Source organism: Ambystoma mexicanum, chromosome 6p, assembly GCF_040938575.1.
Source record: "Ambystoma mexicanum isolate Mex_15411 chromosome 6p, UKY_AmexF1_1, whole genome shotgun sequence".
Lineage (NCBI taxonomy): Eukaryota > Metazoa > Chordata > Amphibia > Caudata > Ambystomatidae > Ambystoma > Ambystoma mexicanum.
The window spans coordinates 119319519-119342558 of NC_090935.1; the positions used below are offsets into that span (position 1 = coordinate 119319519).

General features: G+C 42.9%; 1 protein-coding gene across 2 annotated transcripts in view; it reads right to left on the minus strand.

Annotated features, from left to right (window-relative positions):
• Positions 1-5640: 5640 nt before the first annotated feature.
• Positions 5641-23040, minus strand: part of PHF24 (PHD finger protein 24) — a 615791-nt gene continuing 598391 nt past the window's right edge. Inside the window, exons 7-8 of one of the 2 annotated variants that reach the window (XM_069626819.1) lie at positions 12865-12966; positions 5641-6402 (exon numbers count right to left, since the gene is read on the minus strand). In XM_069626819.1, coding sequence (XP_069482920.1) covers positions 6306-6402; positions 12865-12966 — 199 coding nt within the window. In that variant the 3' untranslated portion in view covers positions 5641-6305. Of the gene's footprint in view, positions 6406-12864; positions 12967-23040 lie in introns of both variants that reach the window. The other variant, XM_069626820.1, reaches the window with a different exon arrangement.

The following is a 23040-nucleotide window of genomic DNA, read 5'->3' on the forward strand; positions in this document are numbered from 1 at the left end:
GTGCGTCATGTGTGAATCACGGTGTCTGTCGTGTATGAGGTCCTGAGAACTGCACTGGTCATGGCGCTATGTCCTTGTTGCTGCGTCTACATCCTTCCATGGACAGTAGTATAGGAATAGTAAATGTTCGGTGCATTCTGGAACTCTGATTAGAACATGATTTAAAATCTTATATAGATTGCCACTGACAGCCATTTATCGAACAATAAACATCAATATGTTCTCTCTACATGTTAAACAATGAAAGCATGCGTTCCCTAAACATCAACCTCCACAGCTCCATTACCTTAGTTGTCTCTATATTCTCAAGACACATCTGACCTGCCCTACAAAAAAGTCCAGAGCTGTGATTTCACACCAAAAAACCACTTTGACCTACACCTGGAGAGAATATCTCATACTTATTTTGGATTTGCTCTACCCCATGGCCTTCGAATGCTAATGCATTTTATCATCTCTGCATAACATTTGCACTTAGCCCAGTAATAGGTATCAAAATCTGCATTCTGTGTGACTTACTCGGAGTATATCTGGAGTATGCAAGGGTTACTCATAGTAGTCCCCTTGTGAATCGGCCCCCTAGATGGCTAGTTTGTTCGCCTATCGTCTGCAATCTTTCTCTGAAAGACCTGTGGACAGTGACGCCTACATTGGCACCATAAGGTTCACTGTTCCAGTTTGCCATGTGTACATACATGCGGACCCCAGGTTGAGTCAATATTAGGGCACTTGCTCAGTTGTGCTCCTGTTCTCTGGAGACTGCCTTTGATTATAATTCAGCCCCAAACTCCATGGTGCAGGGGGGTGTTGCACCACCCCAACCGCTAACTTCCATTTCATATTTGAAGCAAATCAGTTCAATTTCTTTTTGGAAATGAGAAGCTCTGCCCTGCAAATGAAATACCAAATTCGCTTTCACAGATCATTAGAGTGGAAGAGAATATAACTTGAACAGAGCAATATAAGAGGCAGCATGTATTAAGTATTGTGTGTTTTAATGGATAAAATAAAGGGCGCTGGAATGATCTGTGCAAAATGATATTTCTATCCATAATGAGGTGTTTTGTTTTGCTGACTGATCTTTGCTTTTTGACGCCCCTGGATAATTGCATGCATTGTTTTGGGTGGGCAGGGTGGTGTTGATTGGATCTTGTTTTAGGTTCCTCCTGCTGTTTCCTGCATCACCCTGAGAGGGGGAGGATTAATGCAGACATTTCCATCTTTTTATAAAGATTTATATTTATTAAATTGATTGTAAAGCAGTTGGTTCGCTTTAAGCAAGGTTCACACGCCATCAAAGTATTTGAATAAAAAATAAATAAAATCTTTTATTTTTTAATTTAGTCTTGATCATGTTAGCACAGTTTTTAAAGAGATGTATAGATGACTTTTACGTTATGTTAAGTTGATTTATATCACGCACAGCTGCCATTTACATGGTCTCCACGCGCTCACGTGGCGCTGTACGGAGCAGCGGGTAGGGTTGGGTAGTGAGGGAGAGAGCGATAGGAAAGATGGTGTCCTCTTGTGCTGATGGGTGCAGATCCTCTGTGCGTGTGTGTTTTGATGAGTGTGAGCCAGCCCAGTGGATGCCCTGGAGTGGCAGCCAAGTCACAGATGGAGTGGCATATGCCACCCCTAAACACATAGGTGGTTTATAAGGCATCAGGTAATAATGTGCCTATACATATGGTCGCCGTACATAATGTCGCAGGGAAAAGTTTGTGGCAACATTATATGGCGTAGGTTGCGGGAGTGTCCCCTGCTTCCCTTGAAAAAAAAAGAAAGGCTTTGGGGGTTGCGGGGTGACCCCCGCATATTCCATGTGATGTCTCCGCAAAAAACAGCAATTTTTCAGCACATTTTTTGCATGGCGACATTTTTGTGGAGACTTTATCACATGGAACTGTTGGTAACGCTGAAATAGTCATCACACAATGTATCTATACCTTTATGGTTTAAAATATGGAGTGCATGTGCACACACAGATTCTTTTTATGGTATCAAAAGTAGCATCACCACTATCTCTAGGGTGACCATATGGAAATCATACCTGGACTTTCCCATTACCAATTGATGAAATGAAATAAGCAAAAAAATAAAATAAAACATAAAAATAAATAATACATTAGTTAAATGATGCCTTAAATCCAAGAATACATTATTTTAATTAATGAAATCCAGACTGAAGGCGGCTTCGGGTAACATAGAGTCATCTAGTGAAATATAAATAAAAAATGTAATCGATACCAGTCGCCACACAAAACAAAGAAACAATTTAAAAGAACCAAAGGAAGGTGGGTAATAACCTGTGTGCATATTTGTTCACATTTCTTTTCCCACAAATAGACGTATCGTTAATACTACAAATAATTGTTTCCCCCAAAGTATTGACTTGGGTGTTTCAGCATGTGCATAGACACAGGTGTCCACTTGGCAGATGACCCACAGCTCTACCTGAAGGCGAGAGGTGTCCACGACATCCACCAACTCAATTACTGCCTTGCCCTCAACACAAATAGGACACTACAGATGGACACCCAGACTAGCAACCACATCTTCGGGATTCACCATCAATAGCGTTGTCTCCTTTGAGGCTGACATTGCCAAGAAGTACAGACTGCCTCTCCTCCACAGAATGAGACCGTACTCCTTAGCCGCAATATGAACACCATCTTGCAAGCTCTGGCTGCTCCCAGCAGGATGGGTGCAGCACCCTCCTTGCTGGTATCCCAGCCTCCATCCCGTCATGTTTCAAGGCAATCAATCACGCAGCGGCTCTCCAGATCACAGGCTAGAAGAAATGTGATTATATCACCCCCACCCTTAAGATGTTACACTGGCAGATCCTTAAGACCGCCATTATCTGCATGCCAACCTACATCATCTACACGGTCATGGCGTGCAATGGACCGGCATACCCGGCCGAAAGAGCTCACCATCTTCGGAGACCGACACACCACCAGAACTTTCAAGCTGGACACAAAAAGAAATGAATACAAATACAATGGGCCATCTCCTTTTAGGCAAAACAACATGGAACACACTTCATCCATGTGTCTGATTAACCCCCTCTCTACTGCAGTTCCGGAGGGAACTGACACTACCTCACATTAAACAACACCTCGTCAGACACTGACTGCTGAATCATTCACTAGCCATCAGCCCCTATCACATGTCTTCCAGCCCCTGCATCCACTTTTAGTAACTGTGTAACTTTTCTAACTATCTAACTTTGTGTCTCCCTTTTTCTGGACAGCACTCAGTTACACACCAGTAAGGATTGTGCTTTAAAGTAAACTGTACACATGTACATACATGCATTGCATGTGTGCCTCCATGCAGGAACATGTAGGGCCATATTGTCAAGGGGAAATATAGAATTCCAGGCCCCACCGCCAAAGTGACGTTGGCAAAAATGACAGACAGGCTGTATATAACATGAGGCCCACTGGGCGCAATGCATCGACGGCTTTCCTCCCTGTATTCCCACAAACACGTGAAGAGGAGAGAACTCTCCCCCTATTGGTTTACCCCATTATCCTCATGACGGTGAATGCAGCCAATGTCTGATGTCGATGTTGTCATTAACTGCACTACAGCTGAGTAGTGGTTTGCAAAACAGTACCCACGGTTTGCATTAACTTTGTCTGTCCGTCTGGTAAGTTCATTAGAGCTCTATGAGAAATCATGCAGCAAGACTTAATAGGGTAATTGGTCACATCAGAAGGTCGAATAAAAAGTTTTATATTTTCTGGTTGGTCCTTTGTGAGGAATGCAAGGGGCAAGTGGGTACACTATTTAGAATACAGAAAAGAACTCAAGACCCACCTCTTCAAGGAGTCTCTCCTCCTCAAGATCTAGGTCATCACGTCATCCATCACACCACCTAACTCGCTAGACGCCACCCGCCCCTCTCCTTTCTGCCACCCGGTATAGCTGTACCCCTCCTCTATCCCCCTCCGTGTCCTGCCCCCCCCGCTTTATATCTGTTCTGTTCTGTTGTTACCACTGAACAGCTCCCCGTTATGCATTTGTAATGTTGTACACCTCTGTAATATACCTGTGTAAAGCACCTCATTGCTTCTCAAAGCTAGGCCCGTGCTCAATAAATACCATAATAATAATAATAATAATAATAATAATAATAATAATAATAATAATAATAATAATAATAATAATAATAATAATAATATTCTCTTTGCATAAATACCAAGTGGAATTTCCTCACTTCCTCTGTGAATGATGTGAAAGGAATCAAGGACCTGACATAGAATATGCTAGGGTGAGACCCTAATGAAGTTGCTTCACCTGCCGTGCCTGACTCAAAGATGGCCGCAGAGGGCTACAGAAGCTGCTCTCACAAGTCCCCTAAGCCTCACTTGGCCATTGACACTGGTCCCCTTGGATAAGCATCTGCTGCAGTCTAGGAATTACCACGCTGTATTGTGGTATGATGTGACTCCACAGTGGAATGCAGTGCCCGGTTTCAAGGACATTGGGTTTGAGAGCAACCTCTGGTCTTCACTTGGAGAGAGCACCACAGTACAGTGCCATATTAGCATTATGAGGTTACCAAGTATGATGTCACATTATTTACTGGTGTATGTGATATATGCCATATTGATCTTAAAGCTTAGGTATGACACCTTGTCACAATACCATTCTCATACATATGCTGAAAGGTTACATAGATGGATGAAAACACATTTATTTGTGTTTCTTAACCTTTTGTACTTTTAATCCTGGATGTATAATAACATGCATGGTTGGAACTACGAGTTATAGAGCCCAGAGACTAACACCACGACTGCACTAGGTACTCACGCCTGACGTGGAAAAGTGTGAGAGCTCTGGTTTGCAATACCATACAGGCGCATTGGGTGCTGCAGAAAGCAGGCACAATAGATTCATTTTAAAAGTTGTATACCATTTTGTGTTGTGCTTTGACTTTTAGAAAAGTGACAATTTTGCAGAGTAGACATCATAAATAAGTAGTGATCACACTCTTGGAATACCAAGCAGCTATCTTCATAGTGGAGGACAATACCTGTTATTATACCCACATTGTTTGCTGGAGAGAGCACTTGGTACAACTTGGAAAGCAGACAGGTCAGCTGTTTCATTAACATACACATCAGGCTTGTATTATATACATAGCTTGTAACTCTCAGTTAGCTCTTAACCAACGGTTTGACCTCACTCCCAGTAGATGTCAGGCGGCTGGGCCAGGGCAATGACCCAAACCTCATGACTACAAACCTAGCAGTATGTCCACCAGACCCCTAATATATATCATGACATTCACCATGTAAGACAGCATTGACAATCCGCAACCAGGGAGCAGGCGGACGAGGCATAGAGCAAGCGTTATGAATAGCTGCAATGGCAGACACAGTCGTATCACAACGCTGTGCACTGGAAGGTGGGTAATCATGTGATTGTTGCCCCCTTGTCTATGCCTGCGGAACATTTACAGTCTGAATCCGGTCAGTGTTGGGTTGGCCACAGTTTTGTGCTACTTCAAGATAAAGAGTTGGACCCATTAAATGTACCATTAATTCGGAAATAAGAAAACCACTCCTTCCAATAAAGCACCCTTTGATGGAAGCAGCATGAATGGCAATGTGTACATACACAGAAGCTTGAGCTGACATTTAATAAGCTGGAAGGAGGATAGCCGGCTTGTTATTATATTCCACGTAGTCTGGAGAGTGCAATAAATAAGGGATCAAGGCATTGGAGAAGCAGTAGTCCATTGCAATGCACAAAGATGTCACCACAAAACCCAAAGTCTATGGATCCAAATTCTTGTCCCCAAACGTTCTATCTACTCCTCGTGTTGGGGTTTGGTCCTATGGATCCATTGATATCCCGGCTCGGAATGATAAATATAGTCAGGTACTTGATGTTTAGTCTTAATGTCCCTAATCTATATACTAAGAAGACTATGTGGGCCACTGGTTTTCCATTCCAGGATAAGCAAAATCATCAATCCATCAATCTTCATAGGAGAGCCAAAGGTACCGAGTACACGTCATGACCATCCTTCGACCATTTGGAAAGTTGTACACTGCAGATATCTCTAGAACCAATGGAAAGTGCTTGAGTGATTCCACAGAACACGGAGGGGAATGAAAGGAGGCAGATTCCTGGCTCACAAGAAGCAGTCAGTAGTATTCCTGATGTGAGTCTGACGCCCCTAGTTACCCATTTTACTTTCTTCCTCGACGTCATGCATTGGGTAATGGGTCCAGTCTGTGGTCTTTCTGTTTCAGGAGCCCTTCATTATCACCACCGAGCACCTATACGGGAGGCCTCAGGTGAATACAAGCACTGTTTGGACGAGCAGCGAGGACGAAGATGGCATTTTCCTTTAAGAAGGTGTTCCAGTCAACGTGTCTGCTGAGGAAACAGAAAACAATGCTATGAGATGGAGACTTTACTTAAAAAATAACACATACAGCTAGAGTAATAAACTCTTGGTCACTTGTACATTTTATAATTTTCTACTTAGAAACTTATAGAAAATGGAAATAGACTACAAATTGAAAACAAGATACAAACCAGGGCCACAATAATAAAACCCCTCAGAGTGGAGTGTTAAAATACTTAAGTCTAATAATCCCTCAACGTCTTTCACTGGATCGTGTCCAAGTTCCCAGAGTCGGTCTCTAAAACCTCTATTTGTTGAACTATTTCATTTATATTGTCCTCCTTGCTAGACGGAATACAATTTTTCAACTTCCTCAAGAATTTGCAAGAACCCTTGCTTTTATTCTTTATCAGGTTTATAATGCTCTTCATTTTATTTTTACTCGTTATTCTTAATAGCATCCGTCGAGTCACGAGGAAGAGAACAAACAGAAGATGGGTCAGGTCTCTCATATCCTAGGGTACTTGTAAACCTCTCGCCAGCCAAGATTATCTGTGTGTCCTACTTAGCGTTCGCTGTAATACAAACCAATTCCCTCGCAGCATTCTGAGTTGTCTTACCCACATCATTATCCAGCCTGTCTCCAGCCCAAGAGAAATATACATGGTGCAAATACGGAAATATTCTGATTAATCAAATTAATTCCCCAGCAGTACTGAAGACGGTTCTTAGGATAGGCTGGAACATGCATGCATGATGAATCGCTTACGGTCGTTACCGTCAATGTAATTTTTCTTTGCCTCCCGCTGGAATATTATTGAGAGATGCTTTGTAAACTCCTTGAGATCTCGAAGCATAGAAAAATTATTTTAACTGTCCGCCTAAATATCTTACAAAGCTAAAAAAACAGGTGAAACCACCCAGTAATGCCCAATGCTCTCACAGTGCTTCAGATAATGAGCTAATGTTTCGTCTCGTTTCTTTTCACAATGTTCTTTTCTTTGTAATTCAATGTGTTCATCTCATAATTCACTGTAGTGTCTTTAAGCAAGGATTATACATGCTACTGCAAAACAATTTGCTTAGACGACTCTTGATTCCAAGTATTTAGGTCAATGTGAAGATTGGCTACTTAATGGCAGAACAGTCTCCTAAACCAAAAAAATGTGGCTCTCAGCCAATGCATTTCGGAGGGTCACTCCATCTTCAGGGCTATATTTGCAACAAAGCCACATATGTGAAATAAGCACATTATGTGATATACCATTAGGGTATTATATACATTCCAATATCAGCCATGTTGATCCATAATACCAACAAAAAAAGCAATACAGCACAGGGTGCCATTAGTCTCTCGCCAATGCCTCTGCGTTAAAACAATACATTTCATAATACCAGATAATCATACCTTATTCTGAGAGCCTTCACGCTGCAAGTCAAAAAAATACTCACATGGACTTTCAATTAGTATCTTTACCATCTGCACTAGCATCAGCCCCCCCCCCATCTGTGTGTGTTACCTTAGGTAATCTGTTCAATCTCATCGGGATCGCTCCGTAGGCTGTAGGGTTACATTAATTAAATGAATCGTCATCGTATCTCCCGTTTGCGGATAAATCTACAAATATGTTACCATTATTAGCAAGAATGACCTGGTTGAGTGGTCATAAAGAATGTTCTTGTGGGTTAGGGTTTGAAGAGAATATGTTACATTTCCTGTTGCTATGTCCTATTTTGAATGCTCTTAGAAATTATTTTGTTAAGTCCGTAATCAGAGACATCACAAATGCTATGTGTTTATTTATGAATTTAAATGATTGTCATGTTATATTAGTCGTTTGCATTGCATGTTTGTAAAGGAGGGTTTCAGAAGGTTTGGTAGGCCTTTTTATAATAATATTCGAGTTTTGCTTTCATATTTTATCACAGCTTTATTTATTGATGTGTAATTATTGTAAATGGTTGATGCCAAATAATAAAGAAAATATTATTGTTTCTTCATCCCTCCGTTATGTCTGCTCTTACCCCAGTCAGGGTGGAGCAGACTTGCTGTCTCGCAAACATACCATTAACCATATTGACATTAGTGTCAGATACTAACGGATCTACACTGGGTACATCTTCGGGTATCCTACCCCCACTGAAACATTAAACTCGTTATCGACCTTTCTTTTGTGTTCCATTATAAAACCTTCCGAGAAGGTTATCTTTGAAACCATTGTAGCAATTTGTGATTTCTGCTGTTTGAACTCTTCATGAATAATCTTATACATTTTCACCAACATGTTTAATGTAAAGTTTAGTGTGCGAAGGGCAGAACCAGGCCGATTAATGCTATCCCCCATCGAGGGGTGATGCAGAGAAGGCATGAAGGAAGCTGGATAATAAGAAAAGGATGAGGGTGAAAACCATGTTGAAGGCTGAGATGCAAATAATGATAAGTTAGTGGACAGTATTACAGGCGGAGATGTAGGCAGCATTCCTACCACCAACAAGGAAATAACTTACTTCAGTATTGGCCACCATGATGTTACATTTGTGTCCAGCATATTTAACATAGAGCTATCACTAAGACGGTGCTGGAGCGCAACCAGCTCTACTCCACAAATAGAGCTGGGCACTTCAATTGTATCAGAGTCAAAAATTCCCACCTTTATTCTCACACCTTCTGCCAGGTTATATTCCGCCTCTGTTAACACAACAATATTAAAATATCCCCCTCCAATTCCTTTGCCTTACTCCTTAAACTCGTAGGGACTCATGAATGCCAGTAATGAATACTGGCATCCGTCACTCACAAATGTGCATGCTGGAAACAAGAGTCAAGAAGCTTCCAGACACTGTTACAGCTTCAAACAGTTCCTCAATTAAAGTCAACACAGTCAATGCCTATGTATCATCAGTTCAGTAGATTTCACCACAGTCCATCAGATCTCCTCAATCCACATCCCACAAGGACTGCAAAGACTGCTGAAACGTTGCTGAACACGCGCGCTGACGCGCTCACCTGCTCAATTTGTAGAAAGCAAGTAAGCTCATAGCCACTCCACCAGGAAAAAAAATAGCCATTCTCCGAGCAGCACTTCCTCTAACTGCGACGACTACTGATGCCTATGTGATATTGAAAACAAATAAAAAAATCAACAGAATAAAAATACAGAGTTGTCATAGCTCTCACCAAAAATGGACGCCAAAAGAGCGAAATGGGTTGCAACAGTTGAGGTACATCCCAGAGTGCACTGTGAACCAGGATTAAACAAGGAGTCATTCATGAAGGACGTGGTGTGTGATCACACCCGGCCTAATAGTACAGGTCTTGAGTCAAAACACTATAATACACTATACTGCAAAAAAGAAAACTCCTCGTTAGAATTTACCACAGTCAGATGACATTACAATAATCATGCCATGACTCGATCTTTAAAATATCTGCAAGGTCACTACGAGACACCCCTTGCTTTGGCAAGCAGGCCCAAAAGCGGGAACTCTGCAGGCAAACGGCTAACACTAGGTCTCCTGTCCCAGCATGCCTACATCTCTGGTATGGCCACTTCTACACATCGGCTCATGCAGGAGCGTTCCCTATTGCCCAACGCCTGCAGGAGAGAAGCTTGAGGAAAGGACCTCCAAACTTCATTACCACGTCTCACAACAATGTGGAAACTGATCGTCACACACCACAACACTGTCTGCTTCCGATAATTAAAGAATTTATGAAACTGAGATCTGTCATTAATGTTATATAGCTCAGTTCAACAAATAGCTCATATAATCAATGTGACAGCACAGGAAAGTTTTCCTTTTATTAAAATTTTAAAAAACAATGCTCTCATTGGGAGTGGAGAAGTAAAATGAATGGTATTTTAAAAATGACACAGATTTGACCATCCATCAAATTCCAGGTTGGAAGGGAAAATCTCCAGGAGTATTCCAATGGAATATCACCAGAAGTATTATCCATTGAATTCTCATTTTCAAAATCTGCCAATATTTACCTCCATCCGAGAGGTTGAGATCAAAATTCTAACTAACCCATATAGTTGTTATAAAGATTTTTATTTTCTGTATTCAAAGGTAACCATTTTTGTGTTGCTGTGGACACGGAGGGTCTGAGCAGGTGAGGCAGCTGGTACATTTTTTAATTGGAGGGGCCATAATGTTTCTCCTGACTATGCGGGAGCGAATGAGCCTGAACTTATGAAGGGAGAGTTCAGGGAGGGTTTTACCCTGAGAACATGTTTAAAATAATGGATTAAAATTGTGAATTTTATAGCACCCTTTTTGAAAAATTGGGTAAAAAGCCACACAGTCAGCAATTACATTTGTTGTGTAACTCAAGAAAAAATCCAATAGATTCAAGCCAGAAACGGTGCATAGGAGCATGTTCATGATGTTTTTTCCCACAACTCATATTCACAGAAAAACTTTGTTGAAGGGACATTATGGTTCAGTTGAAATAATTAAAACCTATGAAATGCATTGAAAAACATGTGTTAAAGTAAGATTATGGTTGCAAGGTAAAATCGAAAAACCAAATAAATTCTACAGTTATGGTAAGCTATGCAACCACAACTCACGCCAGTTCTCTGCACTGCTAGGTCTAACAGCCAAAGGACATAAAATATGACATCATAAATGGCATCATCAAAGACCTCACTGATTTCCCATTCAAGTCTATCCAAATTTGGAAAATGTTGGGGCCCCCCTAGAATTTTGCTCCTTCTTGTGAAAATCCCTTCAAACTTTGCACAACATCCAAAGAAGGGTCTTTAATATTTTACACACTGCTATGCGGTTTCGCCAAGTGTCACCAAAGTTATAAGTCATCAAAAGGTTTTGGGACCCCACCTCTAATTTTGCCATGTCGAGGCCAAACGCCACCAAACTTTGCAACAACATTCAGTTCAGGCTATATCTGTAGTGCACATTTTCATGCACTTCCAAAGTTATTAGCCATTTAATAACTTCTCTTCACCAACTCTGTTATGCACACGTATGCATGGGTGTCCCCGAAAATTAAACAGTTTTGTGAACATCTGACATGTTCACGGACTTCAGAGAAGAAAAATCGCCAGTTTGTAAACTTTTACTGGACATATCGTTTTTATCGTGATGTTCACGGACCAGGGGCACAGTTTGCAAATCCAACATGGTGTCCATTTCAAAAGTGTTGATGCTCTTCACACTTTTAATTGACTGATCAGAAGCCACGTATGATGTCTGCGAACATTAAGCGGCTCCCCTATTGGCCTGGCAGCATCCCTGGACACTGAACTAGGAAGTGAGTCCACGGACCGGACAGAGATATCACACATTTTTCTGGACCTACTTTTGGGGAATTTTTAAAAACCCCAAAATTTACAAAAAGCGATTCATGTCTAACCAGATTTCAAAGATTTTGGGACTTCCCTAGAACTTTTACCCCAAACCTTGCAAAAAGTATTCAGAGTCAAGTCTATACTTTTATTGCAAGCTTTTATGCAAATTGCTCAAACAGCACCAAAGTTATAAGCCACCCATAACCAGCTCTTCCTTTGGGAAGTGCAACTTAACCCTAAGTACAGGGTTGCTACTGCAGACCCTGTAATATATATGCCAGTATAAAAAATATGTTCATGCTGGCCATGCCCATACATTTCTATACCATCTGAACCAATATCTGCTAGCATTCCCATGTCAGAACATACTTCTGTTGACTGGCATTATGCACCAAGAAAGGATATATGAAAACATGCCATGTTGGCTCTACCAATCTATGCCAGTAGCCCCTTCTAAGAACATGCTGCTGCTGGCTTTGCCAATGAAAAGGCCATGCCACAATAAGAAAATGTGTCAAGACTGGCTGCAACAATATGGGCCAGTCTTGCCAAAGAAGAACACTCATCGTACTGGTGTTAACTTTGATGCTAGTTAAAAAGGCAATGCAACCTCAGAAAATATATTGAGACTGTTTGCACCAAAAGAGCCACATAATAACACTTATCATGTTTGCTTTGCTCCCATTCTGTCATCGTAATTCAGACAATTCTGCTGATTTTTGGCAGTAAGGTGACGATTTTACCTTCAGCTTTTTTTCTGGAGGTTTATCCACTACCTTATGACCAAACCTATAGTACAGTGGTGCGTTAATGCAGCGGTAACACGATGGTACTGGAATTACCACCACAGTACCACTGCTTTGGACTGCCCCACCCTACCAGTAATGATGTCCATCATGTTTCCTCTGATTACACATATCTATCAATTTGGGCGACTTATTAAGCCAGCATTTCTATTGGAATCCATTGGTTTGTGGCAAAAAATTTTAATTGCAGTAAGAGTGGATAATGCTTAGCACTCACAACCAGTTTTTGTCAACCAAGATATAGTTGCACCATAAACAGCATAAGATGGTTACAGGATTACCCCAGGTGGTGAGGGGACACAAGAAGGAAAATGTGGGTAGTGCCTAGTATGAGAGTTATTACCCCAGTTTGTGGATTACCCACCTGGCTTCTTCTGGATCAGTGGGAAGCAGTGTCTTTTCTTGGCTCATGCCGCTGCTGCTGCTGGCCGGGCTGCTCTCAGACATCGGCCCCACATGGCTTATGCTGTCAAATTAAAAAATAAAATCACATAAATGAAGCTATGTGCTCACATAAAAAGGTCTTGTTTGCAATCAGAGGAACAGAACATATATTTAACACGTTATGGAATAGGTTTCTTGAGACATACACTGGGTAACCTCGAGAGGGGGAGGTAATGGTTCCTTTTTGTTAGCTGGTGACCCTTACCCGGGTGATCACCAGTGAGAATGGCCATCTATGAGAAACAGCCAGTCCTCCTCCTTAACCCTGTAAGCGATATTCAATCAACACTACAGCTAAGTCAATGCCTAGTCTGGGATGCTGAGGAAAACCCTTATTGATGTATTTTTATGTCCAGTTCAGTACTCTGGATGACAACCCTTGTATAACACCCCCCTCTTAGAATCCCTCTGACCCCACTGAGCCAAGAAATAGGTTTGTTTTGCAAATTAAAAGGTTTATTTGGACAATTCAACAATATATATCTATCAAACTTTTATAATATATTAATATCTGATAGTACACTGAGACATATGATGTGGATCCACAATGGGTAATGTTACAGTGGTACACTTGATTACTTATGAGTAGTGTAGAGGATGAGGTAGCTGAAAATGCTTTATGTTTTCAAGGAAATGCAATGAGGAATAAATTGCAGTACAGAAATACTTGATATGATTTTAGCAAAAGATAAGATAATCACTTTTTCTCTGGCAATTCACCCCCCCCCTATACAATGTAAGAAATGGAGGGAGATGGAAAGATTAGCACACAGTCCTCAGGAAGGCAATCAAATACAATACGAAATTCAGTTCCCCCCCCAGCAAGCTTAGAGGAAACAGGTAGGAGTTTGAAACAGAGGCCCAAAATGCTTTTTAAATATGATGGCAATGGATGGGAAAATGTGCCAACTGATTTTAATTCCCTCTAGAGATTCAGGGTGAGTGGGAGATGCGTGTTGGTATTAGTTCAGGCTCACTTTAGCAATGCTCTATGAGTTATTACCAAGTTGCAAACGGATTTTAACAAAAGAAAGAATGGAGCTGCTATTTTGACAAGTGGAGAAATTGAGCCAAAATCGCAAATCGCGGTATATTTCGCGAGTGCGTAAATCGTGATTGCGAAAAAAATATAAGGAGTAGGAAGTCGGTTCTAGGTTCGTTCCTAGCCCAAACGGTTCCAGAGATACGGACGATTTAATAAAGGTAGATTTTCAGATTTAAAGTAAACTCAAAATGACAAGTGACAGCTTGCAGCTGCAGAATTGACAGGTGACAGTTGTGCAGCTTTAAAAATGACAGATGACACGATTTCTAGGAGGCTGTTCTACTCAGGTTAAAATAGTTTGGATTAGATTATTTTAGCTAAGAGATTGGTTCTGCACAGTTCTGCTAGGTATTCACAATGTCACGGTCTGGTCAGGTTGGACGGGACTTCCGGCGGGTGGTTCTGAAGTCCCGGCTATCTGGGTCAGCTCTGCTCTCTGGGTCTGTCAAGCACCGGATCTGCTCACAACGGTGTGGTTTGTGGTTCTCTCGGGTTCCGGATACAGCACTGCTTTCTGGATACTGCTACAGGTTCTTGGAAAAATTCTTGGCAAAAATTCAAACAGCTCGCCTGGCTGTTGAATAGTTTGGTTGATTTTGAGGCCTGCTGAAGAGGATTCAGCTGGTGGATTCAGGCCTCTCTGCTACAAATTCTGGAGTTAATTTCTGCTAGAGGTTCTGGTGATTGATGGATTTGAAGTCTGGATCTCTGGATGTGAAGTCGTCGGTCAGCATGCTCAGCAGCAAATGGAATTGAATGTCTCTACCTGTCCCAGCAGTCTCTTTTTATGTGTTTTGAAAATGGGTGTGTGCCTGGGCCTAGCTAAGCCTGCCCCTCTCTACTTGTCATTGGCCCAATTCTCCCCTCTCCCATGATTGGGGGAAGGAAATGGATTGTCATCATGATGAGGTCTGTTTATGGGTCAGAGGATCCTCCCCTGGTCAATTTGCACATAAATCTATTTCTGACCCAAATACATATTTATCTATGTACCATTTTTCTAATATTATAGGTCCAGTTAACATATTTTCTGTAGTACCAAACCATCCGATCCCTATCTTTGTACGATGTCGTGTCCACTGATGACAGAATTCTCCCCTTTTCATCCAGATAACGATCTCTAAACCTTTCCAGATTTTACACAAATGTGCACCAGGGATATGGGTTACAGATGATAAAGTGTCAGATTTTTAACATGCATACATTTGGAGTAACAACCTTTTTTCTGCTACTGTCCCCAGGAACATACCACAGGGTCCTAACACCTCTTAAAATGTGCACAGAAAAATCACAAGAATAATGATATTATTTATATAATTTTGACAGGTCCGTACTATGAATTATCCATCTTTTTAAAGTATGCCCTGGTCAAAAAGGGGTGTGGCTTCCCACATCACATGGTGGAATAACTGGTTTATCCACTTCCCCCAAGCTCAGCTGGCTTGCAGAGGCACTGCCCCTCCCAGTTTCCCCTAAGAGGAAGCCACTTTACGTCCCCCCCCAATATAACATTTGCCTGAGTCCAGGACGGGCCTTTGTTCAACTTTCTGCAGTTCCCAGGTCCCCTCCCTTAATTCAGTCAGAGAGGTGTCAACTCCTTTTGGCAAGGGGCAGCAGGATGCAGCTAGGCCTGGGAAGAGTGGCTGAGCAGGTTTCAACTCCTGTCGGGGGTAGTTGTCAGGCAGAATCCAGTTTCATTAAGCCAGGTTTCAGGTAAATGTCACTTTTTGTTCCCTGTTTAAATAAAACTTACAATTTTTACATATACATTAAATAATTACTTCCTTGAAGTCATTTCAGAATATAGTTTTACATTGTATCCACCTCTTAGCAAGTCTTTCCTTGGCTTGGTTCTGTTTCATTTGTTCAGTTTTACACAAAGTTTGGTGGTTTTAAAACGCCGGCTTTCTGATAGTGGTGAGTACCGGTATTGCAACCATTTTTGGGATTAAGAAAATGAATTCCCCACAGTTCTGAGTTGCTTTTTGGCAATCAGCATTGTCTTTCCCAATGGTTTCAGGCTACTGTGTGTGTAGCCCAATGGTGGTTTTAGGCAGTGCCCTCCTGTGCTCACAACATAGGCAAAAATGGGTGGCAGCCTATTCTTCATGTTTTCCCTGTGCACTCTCTGGGGAGTTCTGGCCATCATGATGTTTTCCATGCCAGTACTGCACAGTTTTATGGTAGGGCTTGGATGCATGGGTAAAAACATCCCACAACCCCTGCCTCCTACCTTTATTCTATTGCTATGTCTTTCTGTTTTTTCCCATAAGAAGATCGGAAAAAGTAGTCTTATTCTGGGCATGGTGACTGGACTCTAAGATAGAAATAACTTCAATTGTACTATAGTACTTGGTTGCTCATGTTCTTTACATTTAGTTCTGTTTTAGAATAATCTTAAATTAGGACCCTGGGTGGCATTTTAGAATATTGGAAGCCAATCAGGAGCCAGAACGTCCAGGCAAAATGAGCCGGTGTTGCCATGGACCCTGAGGGCTCTCAGGTTTCCATGTACCACACCAGTTTCTGACCATCTCATTACCAGTTTGATGGTGCCAGAAAAAAGTGGAGGTAATAATGTTTACCTCCATTTTTCACACACCACCAAATTACAAGTTTGCTGGTATTATCGCCGCAGTTATTACCAAATGGTAATACATGCGATTGTTGAAGCTGAAGTGAAGGAGTTATCTCCAGCTTCAAGGTAATACCAGCAGCAATCCTCAATGAAGTCCTTTCGACCTGGACTCCATTAAACAGTTATTTACACAGGCAAACTGCCACCTATAATCAGGTGTTATTACCGCCTGAGGTAATATCTCTAGTGGTAATACCGCCTGGCCAAGTGACAGTATCAGTAATTCAATTTTCTGATGTTCTGGTGGATTTACTGTCGGAATGCCGGCAATCTCGTATGTCTCTGTTCCCATATCCCACTCTGCCCCTCATTCCAAGCCCTACTACCTGTGCCCTTCTCCTTGATTGCTCTGCGTCTCAGCACCGTCTGCTGTCATGACCCAGTCCGCCCGCATTCCCCAGACACTACCTCATTGGGCCACCTCCCTTGTGCCACTAACAGCACAAAGGACACCACTGCCAGGTTGCCAAGCCTCCATTGCTCAGCGACCGCATGCCTCATGACGAAGTGGGTGGTAACACGCCAGTGCTACTAGCAGTTCACCACCGACCTCGTAACACCGTTTCCACTGCTTGTTATCGCCGCCCCCTGCCGGCATACTCGTAGTCTGGCATTGGGAAAGGGTGCCAGTACGTTGCTACCAGCCCCCTTATTTACAGACCGCCAGACTTGTAAGAGGCCCATGTCTCAGTGGCTTTCCAGGGTCTTTTATTTCATTTCGCCTGCATACCATTAACATCTGGCCCCATAACCTGGTCCTAATAGCATCATTACCCACAGCTGCTGGTCAATACAGGCTCACAAGAAGCTGCATTGCTTGTCGCTGCACACCCTAACACCTAATGGCAACACGGTGGTGCACCTCGTTCTTCCTCCAATAACTTTAATGACTGATATGTAAAATCTGACAATAGTTTTGTCTGAGGAATAGCGATATACGTGACACACACAAACATATTACTCTATTATTCAATTGCATGATGGGAATGTATACATAAATTGCAACCTAGGATTACAAGTTTCTCTTTTCATTTAACATGTTTCTTCCATCAATTCTTGCAGCGCGCTTTCAGTGAGGCCACTCCTGCAAATGAGGAGCTATTTGGAATTCTGAAAGTGATCATGAAATATGTTGTTACACGATGGACCCATTTCCTAGACATGTACGTGCTTAACCTTGTGCAGTCAGGCATCAGCCCCACATGAGTGGGTGAGCGATGCCATTGAAGAGGTTTGCAGTGAAGATTTTGGGGGCCACAGCCAATGGACTGGATGCTGTGGTTTCTGCATCTGTTGTATGCCTTTATTTGATTGTGGGCACTTATTAAGCTTTGAGAAGCCAGAGATTACTGTCCAAATTAGCTGGGTCCATGAGCTGTATAGGAGTAATTCTAGCAATGAGACAATATTGGATTTACAAAATGAGATTGTTGGGCATAAGAAGGGTGCAGTGATCTCACCATGGGAAGAGCACTAAATCGACAGACACTTGGTTGGGGTGTGAGATGATTGCCCAGCTGAGCTCTTGATGGTGATTCATGAAAGGGTGTGTCTTCCTGAGCTGCTGCAGTATAGGGCCAAGTCAGAGATGTGTGTGTGTGGGTGCTTTGTGTAGTCCACCCACCCACGTAGAGCTGACAGTGTGCCCTAACACAACTTCAGGGCATGCTGCACACCATATCGGGGGAACAACTTAGCTCTTAGATTATGACAAGGCCATTAGCTTGTAACCCCTCAAGCGAAAGGGTTGCCTTCCTTAGATCTACATGTTTATTCTTATTGCTTCTGTATTGTCATTGTCTTTGGGTCCAACAATCTTGTAATTATCTATGCAAAGAATGTTGGCTTAACCTGCGGAAACATGTCTGGGGTTGCTTGTGTTGCCGTGCAGAGGGTACTGGCTTAGCAGTTGTTGGTGGGCTGCTACCATTGGTGGCAGTACCTGACTGATTTCCATATGGCTGGACCCCTTTTGCAATGGCACAGATGGGCTAAAAAATGGTGGTGTTGAAGGTCATTGCCAGTCGTTCAGATTTATTCAAAACCTTCCACCCATCACTTTTATGGTTGTAGTTTATCTCACTATGTGAGAGAGGGTATGCCCAGACTTGGGTCCCTTGCTCGCTGCACCATAGGGAACCAAGCTGCACCTCACTGAAGAGGCCTAACAAAGCCGAAACATGTCTGTGGGTGCTTGTGTTTCTGTGCAGAAGCGACCTGGGCTAGCAGTCCGGACTGGGCTGCTTGGTGGCATTACCTGCCTAATTTGCATATGGCTGAACCCCTTTTGCAATGGCGCAGACGGGCTAAAAAACGGTGGTGCAGAAGGTTGCCCACAGCATTGCCAGTGGTTCAGATTTATTCAAAACCTTCCACCCATCACTTTTCTGATGGTCTGACCTGCAGAAAAGCTTAATGAAAGCATAGGTTTTGAAAATGCACAAACCTTCATATTCACATTTAGTGATTTCAAACAGTTGTAATTGTTCCCAATACCTTTTGTCTCCCACACACACCTCGACATATAGTGTGTCTCTGGGATCCGACTTCTTTATGACAAATAGGTTGCATGTAAGTACATCACTTGATCGATCTTCTCAGCAAAGTGAACATTACATTATTTCCTGATGTGGACAAACCCCAATTGTATCATTCCTACCGAACGTGAGATTGGTGTGTTTTGCTATAGAAACATTAACTTGGGTTCTTATATAGCACTTCATGCCGCAGTCCAGCCTCTAAAAGCAGTAGTGGATTTTGAACCGGTGCTGCCTGGCATTGCCTTGAGTCCAAGCCAAGCACGTTGCCCCCAAGTTATCCTAGATCTACACATTTTCCCACCAACCACTTGGGATCATAAGTGTGAGGTTCTGATGTCACTCATCTATCATGTGAGCTTTTTTTTTATTCATCTTTGTCATTGTCAATTTCTTACTGTGTCGGTCTGCCACCATCCCTTCTTGTTATTCTATGGAAACACTTATGAAATGGTATTATTCGTATTTGCAGCTTGATAATTAATCAATCTTAAATTAAAAAATAATGTGGTATAAAACGGTATGAATGATGACGTTAAGCAATAGAAGGACATTTCTAGTGAAACACAAGGGATACAGCTCTTTCTGCTTTAGCTCTTAGGCTGTGGAATCCTTGCCCCAATGAAAGAAAGGGAGTTTGAAGGCCTATTTTCCTTTTCGAAACATTGAAGAAGTTACTAGATGTTCCTTGGAGAAGAGCAAGTTTGCATCAAAATCTATACACAAAAATATTTGTTTTTATTAAATCAACACCAAGAATGGGAATGATTAAGATTTAAATTCCTTCTCAGAAAAGCCAACTAGAGGGTTAATTTCTGCATCTAAAACAGATAATTTTACAGGTATGTTGCTGCTCGCTATCCTAAAAGTGGTGATAAAAAAAAATATGCCTGATAGCACGTGTTAAGGACAAGCATTGAAACCTGTCTTTTTTGGGGAGAGGACACTCGAGCGCCCTGCCAAGATGGCCGCTCTTAAGTGAGCACGGCTCTGACCCCATATAAATCCGGAATTAATATTTTGTCATCAGCCAGGAGAGAGTGTAATTTTCGCAGATCCGGATAGCTGTCGTGGATTGCGGGAGAGCTTCCTGACTTCATACCTCATGTGATGACAGCGGCAGATGCGGCCACCTGGCAGGAACAGCAGAGGTGTTGGTGGCGCAGTGAGGGAGATGCCTCAAGGCAGGAAGCGGACTTCAGGCTGTGATCAGTGCCGGCTGGATGGTGCAAACACGGAGTAGAGCTGAGTACCGCCAAAGCAGTGCAGAACCCGGGATGGCTGTGATTTGCGCTGCTTGATGCTCTTTTCTGGCACGTGGCTGTGATCTTTCGTGGCATTGCAGTTGAGGCAGGGAGAGCGAAACAGAGACCCCAACAGTGTGAGCGGCGGTCCTGGGGCTGCTGTTCGGGACCTATTCACCCACCCAGACTCTTACGAGGGTGAGCAGCCCTGCTCTGGGGTAGAGGTCGGGCTGCCTGGAGTATGGACAGCAGACACAGTTGAGATATTGACTTGAATGGGTGGCCCTGGCAGTGGGCATGGGCCTGCTACCCCTGTGGTGGGGAACATATTGATTTAGTGAGGCCATGCAGTAGATTGGTGGATGCCTGGCCCCGGGCTCATTGACTCTACAGCCAAGGTGTTCATGTGCATTTGAAAGAGGTGTTCGAGGGGATGTGCGCAGCAGGGGCACATTAACGGTGTTGATGGCCTGCTATGGAGTGAATGTCAGTATGGATTGGAGGTGAGGGTGTGCCTGCATAGGCATGCATTGTGGGGAGAGAAGGAACCTTGTGGCAGTGCAGGTCCTTCTGGTTGTTACTTAGACATGGAGGTGGAGCCATCCACGCTCAACCTAGGGTCTGTGGGAGCAAGGTAGCAGACTGATCCTGAGGGATAATTTTTTACAGGCCTGTGAGGCATGCAACATCTAGTTTGCTTGTAGTGGATATCACCAGGGCTCTGTGGCATTGACGAGTTGATACAATAACCACAGACTCAACCTTATATCTACTGATTGTGTGATTCCACCCTGTATCCCCCGGATCCTGTTATACTCTTGTTCATGATGGGAAAACCGGACCAAGACCAGTCAAAGTTCCACTTTCCGAGCTCTGGCAGAAATGGGGAAAAAAGTGAAATGCCCTGCTCAGACCCACCCATGGGGCAAGAAGACCCGAATCTGAATGCGAGGAATGAGACAACAAAGACATTTTCACACTGCAGGTGGGAGTACAATCTTTCGATGGCAAGCTGAACACATTGCCATTCAAAGTTGATTATATGAAGGTCTGACAGTGGTGGATGCATCCATGAAAAAGTCAAGGGACATGGTTCAGGACAGGAAAGCTTTCAAGGAGTTGGCAGATAAGCAGGAGGACCTGGAATCACGATCGAGGTGCAATAATCTGAGAATACTGGGAGTGTCAGAGTTAACTGAGAGGGGTTTGATGGAGTTGTTGGTGGAGTTCATTTTACGGGAAGCCCAGGGTTCAGAAGACTTTTCTGCTGCCTTTGTTGTCGAGCAGGCGCATCACATACTTGGGAAGAGGCCTGTTCCCAGAACACCAGCAAGACCTATAATAGTGTGCCTGTAATTGGTAATTGTAAGTGGTTATTTATAACGCCATTAATACCCAGCGGTTTCTAAGCACGGACCCGGGGATCTAACTTGTTTGGCCTCGTCTTGCTTCCAAGGTGAGTGTGTTGTCCTTGAGATATCCTCCTGACATGTTTTTCGAGTCTCTATCATAGAGAGTGTTACCAATTACTTTAAAGAAAATAATGGCATGGTTGACTCACATACAATGCTATGTGAAGCTTTTAAGTGTGTCATAATGGGAGAGTGCATATCTAAGGAGTCAGGGATAATGAAGACCATTAGGGCAGAACCAGCAGATAGTGAAAAGAAACTTCAGGACCTTGAAGCAGACGCCAATAGTGCTGGTGACCCTGACAGTCAGACACAAATATTCGAGGAACTGAGCAAGTTTAATGAATCAGCACACAGGGGGGTTACGTTTCTGGGTAGGCACTATGGGGAGGGTCAGTGGCCTGGAAAACTGCTAGCATGGGTGGCCAAAGTGGAGAACCCCTAAACACACTCAATGGCTATTAAAGACTCCACAGTGGAGGTAAAGTTACTGATAAAGGGATAATACATACCGTGAGTGAATTTTGCACTCACTTATATTTTTCACAGTTGGAGGTTTCTCAGGCCAGGGTGGATGAGTTCCTGGATCAGATAGCACTGTACTGGTTCAGTCTGGGAGAGAGGGAATGGCTCAGAATTCCTATTAAATTTCAGGAGGTACAGGGTGCAATTTAGAATCTCTACTCCGGGGAAGCTCCCAGTCCGTATGGACTACCCGCCGACTTATATAAGGCGTACTCTGCAATACTGGCCCCACACCTCCTTAAAGTGCACCATCAGGCCCTTGCAGAGGGGACTCTACCAGAGTCAACACAGGGGGTAACAACTATATACACATGAGCTGGTTATATCACTGTATGGAGATGACATGGTTTTTTTATATCACTGATCTGGAGGAGAATTTGAGGCCAGTTATGACAGAGGTAAAATAGGTTGGTGACGTGTCTGGCCTTAAGATCAACCCCAAGTAATCAGTCTTGTTTACTTTCACTGAGTGGGTGGTGGCCTTACCAGATGGCCTGTGATTTCAGTGGCACATGACCAGCACTAGATATCCAGGAATTGAACTGGCCCGAGATTCTGATTTCCTTTAGAAGGGGAGCTATGGTAGGATCATGGGGCAGATGAGAGATTTGTGGACTAGTGGACGAGGCTCCCCCGCTCCTTATATGGTAGGATTTTACTTGTCAAGATGGTACTACTACTGAGGATTTTATAGA